The sequence below is a fragment of the Myotis myotis genome, unplaced genomic scaffold, assembly GCF_014108235.1.
Source record: "Myotis myotis isolate mMyoMyo1 unplaced genomic scaffold, mMyoMyo1.p scaffold_m19_p_12, whole genome shotgun sequence".
NCBI lineage: Eukaryota > Metazoa > Chordata > Mammalia > Chiroptera > Vespertilionidae > Myotis > Myotis myotis.
In genome coordinates, this window is record NW_023416316.1 from 21351271 (window position 1) to 21363478 (window position 12208).

Consider the following 12208-nt stretch of genomic DNA (forward strand, 5'->3'; position numbering starts at 1 on the left):
CATCATTTTCTTATATGATTTGTACATAAGTTACTTTCTAAAAGATTAGACTGACAATGCCCAGTGAATCCTAAATAATCATTGTACATAATTTAGCATTTGCTCAGGCTATATTATGTATTTGTACATGTATGTCTAACCTTATCTTTTCTTTTTTCCAACTCCTCTATTTCATGATTAAGCACTTTTATTTTTTTATCATTCTCAGACAATTCCTCTTGAAGCTTTTGAACTTTATCCTGCATTTCTTTTAAGTCCTCAGCTGAGCGTTCTTTGGTATCTTCAGCAAGCAAAAACTGATAAGCAATATATAAACGACTCAAATGTTCTATTTCCCTCATTACTTTTTGATACTCCAAGTAGGAAGATCTTTCCTGAAAGAGAAATCAGCAATAAAGCACAATTCAGAATTCGTATTTTTAAACAAATTTGGAAAGAATCAAACTGCAGCAACATGTATAAAATTTCCCATGACATGACAGATTTTGTCTTAGACTAAGTAATCATGGATTATAAATTTTAGGAAACCTGAAATAATATCAGAACTCTGCCTTTTTGGATAACATTACACCAAGTCTAGTGAATCCTATGTGGCTATTTCTTTTAATACATAATCAGGCAGTTGGAATTAACATAGAAATATGAATATATAGATGCATAGACTGGGGTTCATGAGTCTAAAAATACAACATTTACAACTATCAATAATACAGCATTAATATATTTTTCTAGTCTAATCATCCCTCTTTATTTACCAAGGATTGATTCCAGGACCCCCTGTGGATACAAAAATCTGCAGATACTTAAGTACCTTATATAAAACTAGAGGCCTGGTGCACGAAATTCGTGCACGGGGCGGTGGGGAGAAGGCAGGGGTCCCTCAGCCCAGCCTGCACCCTTTCGCAATTGGGACCCTTCGGGGGTGTCCTACTGGCAACTGGACATCCCTCTCTCAATCTGGGACGCTGCATGCACAAGTACCCATACTATTCATACAGATAAAAGGCATCTTGCTGTTGTATGGGCAGCTACATTTTTTTTGCCCTGATTATAAAAAGTAGTACATAACATGATCCTTCAAAGGCAGTAGTACCAGTTTCCCCATCTTATGGGTGGAAAAACTGAAGCAGAGAGAAGTTAAGTAAATGGCTTTGTCACATAGTTATAAGTGTCAGAATCAGGGCTGACCATAAAATGTGCAAGCCAGAGTCCATGCATGTCATCGCTGCATCATCCTGTTTTTTCAGTGTTAGAGTAGGATTGCCAGGTTGTAATTTTTAAATCCAAGAGACTGTTCCCAATATATAGGGTAGGGTCCCTAGGCCTGGCCAGTGGTCAGGGCTGATCTGTGGGGCGACCACAGGGGCAATCTGGGGGCCCCGACTGGGGGCAGTTCCTGCATTGAGTGTCTGCCCGTTGGTGGTCAGTGCGCGTCATAGCAACCGGTTGTTCCGCCGTTTGGTCAATTTGTATATTAGGGTTTTATTATTTGGATGGCATAATACAAAGCACTCCTATTACCTAAATGCCTACCCAACATTCATTCATGTAATTATTCTAAGCACTTACACAATACTAAGCCTGATTCCCATAAGGACCATCTGGGGCACACAAAGTAACTATTAAATTTCCTAATATGCAGACAAAGAAACCAATTCAGAATAAATGACCTTTTCATGTTGTCAGATTTAGAAAGAATTTGGCAAAATCAGGTGTGAAACCTAGGTTTAAACTGTAATCTAGTGTGTTCCACTAAATCATGCACACGGGGTACCTTCAAGATCACGATGTTTCAGTTTTTCAAGTGACACTTATTCTACTATATGGATTCAGAAGAACTTTGAGAATTTCAAATGTTAATAAGAATTTAATAAATTCTTAAATGCCTAACTTTAAAAATGTGCTATATATGTACCTTCCCTGAAACATTGATTATGGCGTCAGAAATTGCAAAGATAGAGAAAACTTAATTACCTGGTTCAATACCTTTCATTTCCCCAAATGCTTTCAAAGTAGTAATTGTAGTGATGGCCCTTATATCCTAGAAGTTACTAAGAGTTCTGTATCTTTAAGAAATGCTGTTCTGTGCAATTCTAATTATCCAAAAAAATCTAGAGTTCTCTTCAAAGTATTAAATTTTGGCATATCATTATCTAAGATTATCCAAAATCATTATGACTTAATAGATATAAAGTTCATGTTATCTAGAGTGGAAGGCTGAGTATGGGGTACCAACTCTAATTCTTTATCTCATCCCAGAAAATAATCCCTAAGACAGTGATGGCGAACCTTTTGAGCTCGGTGTGTCAGCATTTTGAAAAACCCTAACTTAACTCTGGTGTCGTGTCACTTATAGAAATTTTTTGATATTTGCAACCATAGTAAAACAAAGATTTATATTTTTGATATTTATTTTATATATTTAAATGCCATTTAACAAAGAAAAATCAACCAAAAAAATGAGGTGACACACGTGTCATAGGTTCGCCATCACTGCCCTAAGATGTAGTACATATTTCATCCCTATGTATATGATCTTGGATACATCACAAACTGTGAGAGATTCTAGCTTGCTGTCCTCACATATACATATATACACATACCTCTTTTAATTTCTGAATGGTTGGAGTAATTTCTTCTTCAAGTATCTGAAAAATTAAATAAAATTTTTCAGTATGTAAACTATCATTTAAAACATTTAAAAAAGGAGTCGTACAGAAGACTGGAAAACTGAAACAAGGGAGGGGATTTTCATCTTTAGAGCAGAGAAACTTTAAATGCAAAATGACTCTCTTCTCTAAAACTGTTTTATATAAATTTAATTACCGTCTTAATTTCTTTCAGCTTAGCCTCCTTTTTTTCTATAGTTTTTTGGGCAGCTATTTTTTTGTATTCATACATCCTGGTTCCAGCTGCTTCTTCTATCATGGACAAAATCTAGAAAGAGAATTTTATTGTTTTAAGAATCTAAGACAATAAATCTCATTGAAATTTACATTAATTATATCACTTAAAGCCTTGACCACACTAAGAGCTTATCAAAATAATGGCCCAAATGGATGATAAAAGATAAGTGCATAAAAATGTACATGTTAGCCATAACCTTCACATTCCAGAAACATTTCTGGCTGTCACTCCAATTCTAACATCAAACCTTATGCTATACCAGAGTACATTTCTTTTAAATTTAAAAGCCAGTAATTCCTCACTCCTCTTTTCCTTCAAATATAAGCCTAAAAAAAGTAAAGGCTAACACCATTCAGCTTTCATTTTACAAGTTTCTACTTAAAATTGTCCCAAGTAAGACTTGAGCCATTTTGTGCCTAGAAGGATGAAGCATGGCATAGCATCTGCATCCCAGGCATGGCACATGCTTCAAGAACTTGGGCAAATAACATAATTTTCTCTGTGCCTCAGTTTCTTCATCCAGAGAGTACTGGTAATATCTCAGAGCACTGCTAATATAATTCATGTGAAAGGCACTCTTAAAAAGGCAAATATTAATCAATTATAATTGTATAAGAAGTGAAATTTTTCCAGCACTCAGTTTTCAGAAGCTTCTACTCAGGACCAATCCCTATCTCAAGAGGATTGTTCCTCTGGAACTCGCTTTGAGTTCTATGTATTTGGCAGTTTTCAAATTAGAAGTTTTTCCTTAAGATGTTATCTAAAGGAAATAAACATGCCCCACATTCAAATTAGAAAGGTATTATCAATTATCAGTCTTATTAGCGCTTCTCAATAACTAATGAGCCTGTGTTCTCTAAAAAACATTCATTCCTTCATACCAACTCTTCTCAAGGGGGCGCCAAGAGAAAATATGCCCTAAGTAATCCATTATAGGCAATGAATTAATTTCACTCAAATCTTTTTCTGTAGGATTTTTCTATAGGGTTTAACTCTGATATGAAACACCGGTTGAGGAAAATTGCTTTACACATTCAAAATTTATTTTAATATTGGGCACATAAAACTCCTAGAAGAAAGCATAGGTCGTTAGCTCCTTGACATCCTTGCCATCATTATGATGTCAGAAGCTGCAAAAATTACAGAGAAAACTTAATTATTTGCTTCAATACCTTTCATTTCCCCAAATGCCTTGAAATTAGTAATTGTAGTGATGGACCCTGGTATCCTACAAGTTACTCACTCTACCAACAATAGTTACTAAGAGTACTGTAACTTAGCAATGACTTTTTGGATTTGACACCAAAAGCAAGTACAAAAAAAGCAAAAATTAACAAGTGGGACTACATCAAACTATAAAAAACTTCTGCACAGCATAGGGCACCATCAACAACATGAAAAGACAACCTACGGGAGAAAATACTTATTAATCATGTACCTGAAGAGGTGTTAATATTCAAATACACCAAGAACTCAATAGAAAAACACACAAATAATCCAATTCTAGATGGGCAGAAAATGTGCGAATATTTTCCCACAGAAGACAGATGGCCAATAGGTAGATGAAAAGGTGCTCAACATTACTAGTCATAAGGAAAATGCAAATCATAACTACAATAATATGTAATCTCATACCTGTTAGGATGGCTATTATAAAAAAGACAAGAAATAAAAAGTACTGGCAAGTACATGGGAGAAAGGGAAAATCTTGTGCACTGTTCATGGGATTGTATATTGGTGCAGTCACTGTGGAAAAACTTCCCAGTTTGGAAGTTTCTCAAAAAATTAAAAATAGAACTACCACATGACGCAGCAATTCCATTTTGGGGTATTTATGCAAAGGAAAAACACTAACTTGGAAAGATATTTGCACCACCATGTCCAATGCAGCATTTACAACAGCCAAGACATTGAAACACTTAAGTGTCCACTGATAAATTAAACAGTGAGGTACACAGGCATACCTCACTGTATTGCACTTCACGGATGTCCTACTTCTTACCAATTGAAGGCAAGACCTTTCACCAGATGATTTGCTTTATTGCAGTGGTCTGGAACTAAACCCACAATAACTCTGAGGTATGCCTGTATATATGATGGAATGTAATTCATCAATTTAAAAAAAGGAAATTTTGCTGTTTGTGACAACATGGACGGACCTTGAGGGCATTATGCTAAACAAAGTTCAGAGAGAGAAAGACAAATACTGTATTATCTCACTTATATTCTTTCTAAAAAGAAAACAAAAACCAAACTCATAAAGAGAACAGATTGGTGGTTGCCAGAGGTAGGGGACTGGAGATGGGTGAAATATGTGGTCAAAAGGTATAAACTTCTAGTTATAACATTTATAAATCATGAGGATACAATGTATAGCATGGTGACTTTAGTTAATACTGTATTTGAAAGTTGCTAAAAGAATAAACTTTAAAAGTTCTCATCACAAGGAAAAATTATAAGTGTGTGGTGATGCTAAATATACTATAATGATCATTTTGCAATATATACATATTGAATCATTATGTTGTGCACCTGAAATTAACATCAATTATATTTCAATCAATAGTTTTTAAAATCTGTTTAACATGGTCTCACACCTTTTGTTATAAATCCTTGGGTTAGGATTATTGACTCCAATTTATGGATTAAAAAACTAAGGCTCAGATGGTTATGTTATAAAATTAAAATAAAATATTGGGCAAATGTTGAAAAAAAAACTACTTTCTTTACTAATCATTCGTACATAAATGTTTTCAAGAATAATGGAAGAAAGCATACTAAAAATTGATTATCTAGAAGATTAAAACAATATATAATTATTACTATTTTTACTGTCCATTAAGTAGTTCTCTTACCTCTGGAGGTTTCATATTCAATACTTTTGTGATTCGGCCCTGTAAATAAAATGGTAAACTTACCATAATGATAACAAGTTAAACGCATATATGTTTATCTGCACTGAAGCTACTGTATCCTAATACATCAATCTTCTGGGAGTTCTTTTTTCTGTATCAGGAGTGGGGAATGTCCAGCCTGTGGACTGTATAATATGCCCGTGAAATCATTTGGTCTGGTCCTGCCAAGGCATTAGGGGTGAGTTAAATGTTTGGCCAAATATAGCAGGCTAATTTTTTTAAGCTGACAATTTTGTATGGCCCAGGAATGATGTTATAAATATCCAAATGGCCCTTGACAGAAAAAAGGTTCCCCACTCCTGTTTTGCACACAATAAAAGATGTTTCTTTTATTTGAGACTGAAGGTATCTTATAATTCTAGAGTGATACAAATTACAGAAGTTAATAAATGATAGATACAAAGTTAACTCTGCTCAGATTTCTGCAACAGTTAATACAAATGATATAGAATTTGCCAATTTCAAAACAGGCATATCAATAAACTTTTAGCATAATTATTGAATATTTCCTGGTCTTTTTGAAAGACAGCCATCCAAAATAATTTCTAGAAATAGACTGCATACTTCTAGGCCAAGGGTAGGAAACTTTTTTTCTACCAAGGGCATTTGGATATTTATAACATCATTTTCGGGCCATACAAAATTATCAACTTAATATTTAGTCTGCTATATTTAGTTAAACATTTAATTAACTCATCACTAATACCTTGGCAGGGCCAGACCAAATTTCCAGGGCCTTATATAGCCTGCAGGCTGTTTTAGGCATTAAATAGAATAGTAAAATGTTTTCTTTCAATGCTAGAAAAATCACCAAAATCATTCAGAGACAAAAAAAAAGAAAAGAAAAGAAAAGAAAAAGACCTGCTATTCAACTCTCAAGAGAATATTACTTAAGATTTAGTTTCATTTGAAGTAAATTTTCAGTTTTGAGGCTGTGATGTATTGAAAATAATTTTATTTTGGTATCATCAGGATCCTGCCATTGATCTTGCCTTAACTTTCTAAAGGATAGCTGGATGGTTCAAGTGAGGTAATATAAAGGCAAGATAACATTAATTTTTATTTTTCATTTGGATAAGTCTTGTAAGAAGAAAATTATTTAAAATTTAATATATATTTAAAATAAAATACTTTAATCCAATATTTTTAAATGAAATACTAAGACAACATTTAAAAATTTTTTAGAGTGAGCATGTATTGTTCTTCTAGTAAGTAACCAAGTAAATCAAGGAAAATTACTTCTAGATGTTCTTCAAAATTCAAATGTATACAACACTTTAGAACACATCAGTACAAATAACTTAAAACCCCATTTCTTAACAGGTGCCCAAAGACCAATAGAATAAAAAAATGGAAAAGTCTAAAAAGAAGCACTTTCCCTTTTGTATAACTTAAAACAATAAAAAAAGTCAAAACCATTGTGAAAGAGATAAAAGCATAACAAATAGAATACCTGCATGATGAGAAAGTGAGGGTTGTTAACGTTAAGGCCAACAGAACAAAAGAGATCCTGTACTCTGGTATTGTTTGCATTTACTCCATTGATTAAATATTTATTTCTGCCACCAATGACCACCTAAAAAGAAAAGTATTTTTAAAGATATAAACACACACACCTTGAACTAAGATAATAAACTCCCAAATATATTATCATGCATTTGTTTGTTTTGTCCAACTGATAAATAAAACCAATCCTGAGCAAAACCACTCTGCAGGAAATGTGACATGGTCGAGAAAACATGAGGTTGAATCAGAACAATTGCTTTCTAATCCAGAGACTTTTACTAACAAGTTATGTAACCACTTACAAATCTCCTAATGTCCCTACACTGGACTGGGTCTCTAGGTCACTTCTTGCTTTGTTTCCAACGTATTTTTTAAAAATATATTTTATTGATTTTTTACAGAGAGGAAGGAAGAGGGATAGAGAGTTAGAAACATTGATGAGAGAGAAACATCAATCAGCTGCCTCCTGCACATCTCCTACTGGGAATGTGCCTGCAACCAAGGTACATGCTCTTGACTGGAATCGAACCTGGGAGCTTTCAGTCTGCAGGCCAATGCTCTATCCACTGAGCCAAACTGGTCAGGGCTCCAACATATTTTTATCCCTGATCATCCTCTTCCTGCAATTTTTCCATTCAGCGTTTAACCCCTCTTCCTCCACCTTTTTGTTCCCAAAGAAACCAAAATCAGATATGAAAAAACTAAAGATAAGCAGTTTGATATCAATCCTTAAAAGATTGTAAAGGGGATTAATAAAGACATGACTTGTGAATACTTGCAAGAAAAGGAGTAAAATGGAGTTCCGGCATGGGTTCATTAAGAACTTACATCAGACACCAGTTTGTTTATATTCTACTATAGCACTCACATTGTCATTTATTGGGTATGACTGTCTCACTCATATTTTGAGGTCCTTAAAGATAAGATCTATTTCTCATTCTTAATTCTCCCTGTTATTTCCCAATGCATTCAAGAATGCCCAGCATACATCAAGCACTTGATAAATACTGAGTAAAGTTAATTTTTCTTTTCCTGACAGGATTATTAGGTTGATAGAACATATATTAATATACTTGAATTACAGACCTAGTACATCCATACTAGTAATTTAATGAAGTCTTTGCAATAAGCTACAGACATATGGACCACATGAGGACAGGGACTTTAGACAGATTAGTTGCAGACTTAGTGAAAATTCCTAAAGAGTGATTATTTGATATATGCTTAATGACATAGAACAGGATTCTGTCACATCATAGTCAATGCTTTTTTAATTTGTTTTTAAACCAGAGACTTTCATTAAAACAGAGAGGGATATGTGTAAGTTACATACACTAAGGTGGAGAATAAATGGGAGTCAGAACTTTTAAAAACAAAACTTTGACAAACTAAAAACATCTATATAATAAAAGCCCAGCAACTGAAACGGCGGAATGACCATGGCCCCTCATCCTGGCTGGCTACACCCCAGCGAGTGGTTAGGTCTGATCAGGCAGGCACGCGAGCAGTTAGGGGAGATCAGGCAGGCAGGCAGAGTTCTTAGGGGCAATCAGGCAGGCAGAGGTGGTTAGGGGCGATCAGGCAGGCAGAGGCAGTTAGGGGTGATCAGGCAGGCAGAGTGCTTAGGAGCGATCAGGCAGGCGAGTGGATAGGGGGCCAGCAATCCTGGATTGGGCCTAAACCAGCAGTCGAACATCCCCCAAGGGGTCCCGAATTTTGAGAGGTTGCAGGCCAGGCTGAAGGACTCCCCCACCGCCCTGCATGAATTTCGTGCACCGAGCCTCTAGTTGACTATAAGAAAAAAGACTTTTAAGGGGAAATATAAGGTCCTGCATCAGTTTCACAAACCTGCTTGCATACAGAAATGGCAATAACATAGCACACATGAAAAAAATTAGTGCAATTTTAAGTAAATCAGATATGAATTCATAAGGTATTATTAACTCTCCAGGGTCATAACATTTAGACATACAGAACACTTAAATATTGCTCTTTGTACCCTCAATAGAAGTTGGATTAATATATAAAACTTTAAGACAGCAATTATGCTCATTATATTGTTCAAGCTCTAGCTGGACCTGTCCAAAACCAGAATGGGTTACCGTAGAAGACGGTAAGATCTCAAGTACTGTTATGACTTCCAGCACAGACAGAGAGGATTCAGCTATGGTTCAAGACTGAAGCATGGCTGAGTGCTTATAATAATAGATGACTTTTCAAATTCCTGTCAATCCTGATGGTAAATGGTAAGATTTGCATGGTCAGATTTTAACATGAGGAAGACATTTTTAAGGAATCGAGTCAGTATTCAATGCATAGATTTCTCACATACAACACTCCTCTCCCCAGTAAAGTCCTATCACCAAAACACAGAGCAGACATGAAAGTTCATAGGTATCCAAATATTTCTTAGCTACTTACCTGCCTTGTTACTGTAATTTCATCATGAACTTCAAATCCTAAAGGACTTTGCTTTTTATCAGAATTGTCAAAGGTGATTGAGACTGAGGCTTTAGTAATACCAGCCTGCCCATTTTTGTAAACTAAATCTTGTAAATTAGAAGCCCGAACCTAAAATTAAAAAAAAAAAAAGTTTATCAATTACAAAACCCCATATTGCACAAAATGGCACTAAAAAATGGGTTTCCTGATATTTGGAAAACCACCCTTGTAGTATTATCCATCGAGTAACCAAGGACAGGCAGTGGGGCCAGGAAAATAGCAGCAACCTCAATGAGTCCATCTTTCCGTAGGAATTTTTCAACTTTAAATTTAATTGTTTTCTACTCATTTCTTAACAAAAGTTCATTTAAGGTACTCAAGGGTATACAGATCTAAGAATTTCACTATTCATCCAATCCCATTAGCAGACCCTGAAAAGGCATTTTAACCTTGGAGGCGGGGTGGGAGAAGGGGGCACAGAATACAGACTCTGGAATGGGCCTAACTGCCTTAAAGTAAGAATACCTGAGTTTGAGTGTTGCTCCAAATAACATAAGAGAATGAACCTTATGCAACCCACCTAAGTTTCTGGTTTCTCAACTTAAAAAACTGAGTAATAATCCCTACCTTTAAAGGGCTGCAGTGAGACAGAATTCCCATAAAGTAAAAAAATGCAACTATTGGCAATAGTTTCCGAGTTCAGTGAGGATTCCCCAAACTTAAATTCACATACATCAGAAAGTTTACACTTTACCTGAGACAGATTGGAGATGCCCAGCAAAAAACAAATGGAGTCCAATATGTTGGATTTCCCACTGCCATTTAAACCCGTGATAGCGTTGAAGAGGGGGTCAAAACCATTGACTTCAGTCCTCTGGGCATAGGACTTGAATCCTTCGAGAATGATGGACTTAATGTGCATTTTTACGACTGACTTGGACAGGTAAGCCTTTGCTAGGAATCCAATGGGCCGCAAAGGAAGTTCTGTACGAACAGAAACAACAACACACACGCGGGATGAAAACCTGGAACCCTATGCGGCGCATGCCAGACTCGCACAGAATGACAGCTCAGAGAAATAGAGCAGCAGCCTGCCAACCCAACCTACTTCGCCGGGTGCAAAGATCTCCTTCTCCAACTTAAAAACATGCAGGAGTTGGTCCTTACCTGGAGACTAATTAACCCATTAATTCAACCTGGAGGTCGGCTACTCTTCCAGGCTCACCTTCCACCGTTATAATACCCGGCCAACAGACCCTACAGGTTATTTCCCATGCCGGTCATTCCCTCTGCCCCGACGCTCCTCGCCCACCCCGGCGTGGCTCCCTCCTTTACCACTCGCGTCCCTGCCCACACGTCACCTTACTGCAGGTCCCTGCTGACTTCTCTATAGAAATCCACTTTGTAGCACCCCTACCCGTGCCCCTACTCTGCTTTCTTTTCCCTTCATTGAACTTAGAGGCGACACTAAACAGTATCTATTTACTCGTCTACCCAACCTGTCATCACCCAAGTTCCTAAAGGATCTTCGCCTCCCCCCCCCACCCCCACCCCCGCGCTGGGTGCTCCCATAAGCCTGACTCCAGGGCGTGCGCGCGGAGTGGGGAGCATCCATAAATACTGATTAAACACACGAATCCCACATATCCTCCAGTCTCCTGCTTCCACTCAGGCTGTTCCCTCGCCTCACCAGGCCTGTCAACACTCCCCCGCCACACTCCACGGCTGGAGAGGAACTGGCCATTCTGCCGGGAACCCTGTAGGGCTAATTTTAGCCCGAGGTCCCTCCTTGCTGCTCTCCCCGCTCCCGGCCCCGCGGCCCCCACCTGCTGCAGGAATGCCAGGCTAGGCCCCACCGGCCGCGCGCCCGCCCGCCCGCCTCGCAGCTGGTCCGGCCGCCTGCGCTCGAGGCCCCCACACGCGCTTCCTGCTCACGAGGGCGGAGAACGGGCCAACCTGGCCCGACTTCGGGCGCTAGAAACCGGCTCCCACCATGGCAGATGCAGCACTCGCCCCGGGTCCGCGTCCCTGCCGGAAATATTTATACCTTTGAATTTCGGCGCGAGCGAAGGACCCCACCTCCTCCGCTTAGTCCATTGGCTGATGCCTAGGAGATGCCTGACTCGGAGGGTTCCATTTTTCCCTCCCACCGAACAATCAAAGTGACGGGAAGATAGGAAAAAAGGTGGCGACAACGTTGGCTCCGGGGCTGCGACGGCGCGGGCCTGCGGGCTAGAGGAGCGGGTGGCATGTGCGGAGGCCGGCGTCAGGCACACCCCGGGCAGCCCCACCTCAGCCTCCGGGCCTCGCGCTCCGCGGGACCCGCCCCGTCTCGGGTGCCGCCTGGCCACCGCCGCGCCCCGGAGGCCCCGCCCCCGCCCCCGCTTGGGTGTGGCGGGCTCGGTGGTACCTACAGCTCCCGCCTGAGAGCGACAGGG

General features: G+C 38.6%; 1 protein-coding gene across 3 annotated transcripts in view; it reads right to left on the bottom strand.

Annotated features, from left to right (window-relative positions):
- SMC2 (structural maintenance of chromosomes 2) overlaps window positions 1–11733 on the bottom strand; it is a 53745-nt gene extending 42012 nt beyond the window's left edge. Inside the window, exons 1-8 of one of the 3 annotated variants that reach the window (XM_036330162.1) lie at window positions 11597–11733; window positions 10525–10754; window positions 9750–9899; window positions 7276–7398; window positions 5763–5801; window positions 2827–2937; window positions 2604–2648; window positions 141–374 (exon numbers count right to left, since the gene is read on the bottom strand). In XM_036330162.1, the coding sequence (XP_036186055.1) occupies window positions 141–374; window positions 2604–2648; window positions 2827–2937; window positions 5763–5801; window positions 7276–7398; window positions 9750–9899; window positions 10525–10692 (870 nt within the window). In that variant the 5' untranslated portion in view covers window positions 10693–10754; window positions 11597–11733. Of the gene's footprint in view, window positions 1–140; window positions 375–2603; window positions 2649–2826; window positions 2938–5762; window positions 5802–5825; window positions 5984–7275; window positions 7401–9749; window positions 9900–10524; window positions 10755–11596 lie in introns of those variants that run through there. The other 2 variants (XM_036330163.1, XM_036330164.1) reach the window with 2 other exon arrangements.
- Window positions 11734–12208: the final 475 nt, after the last annotated feature.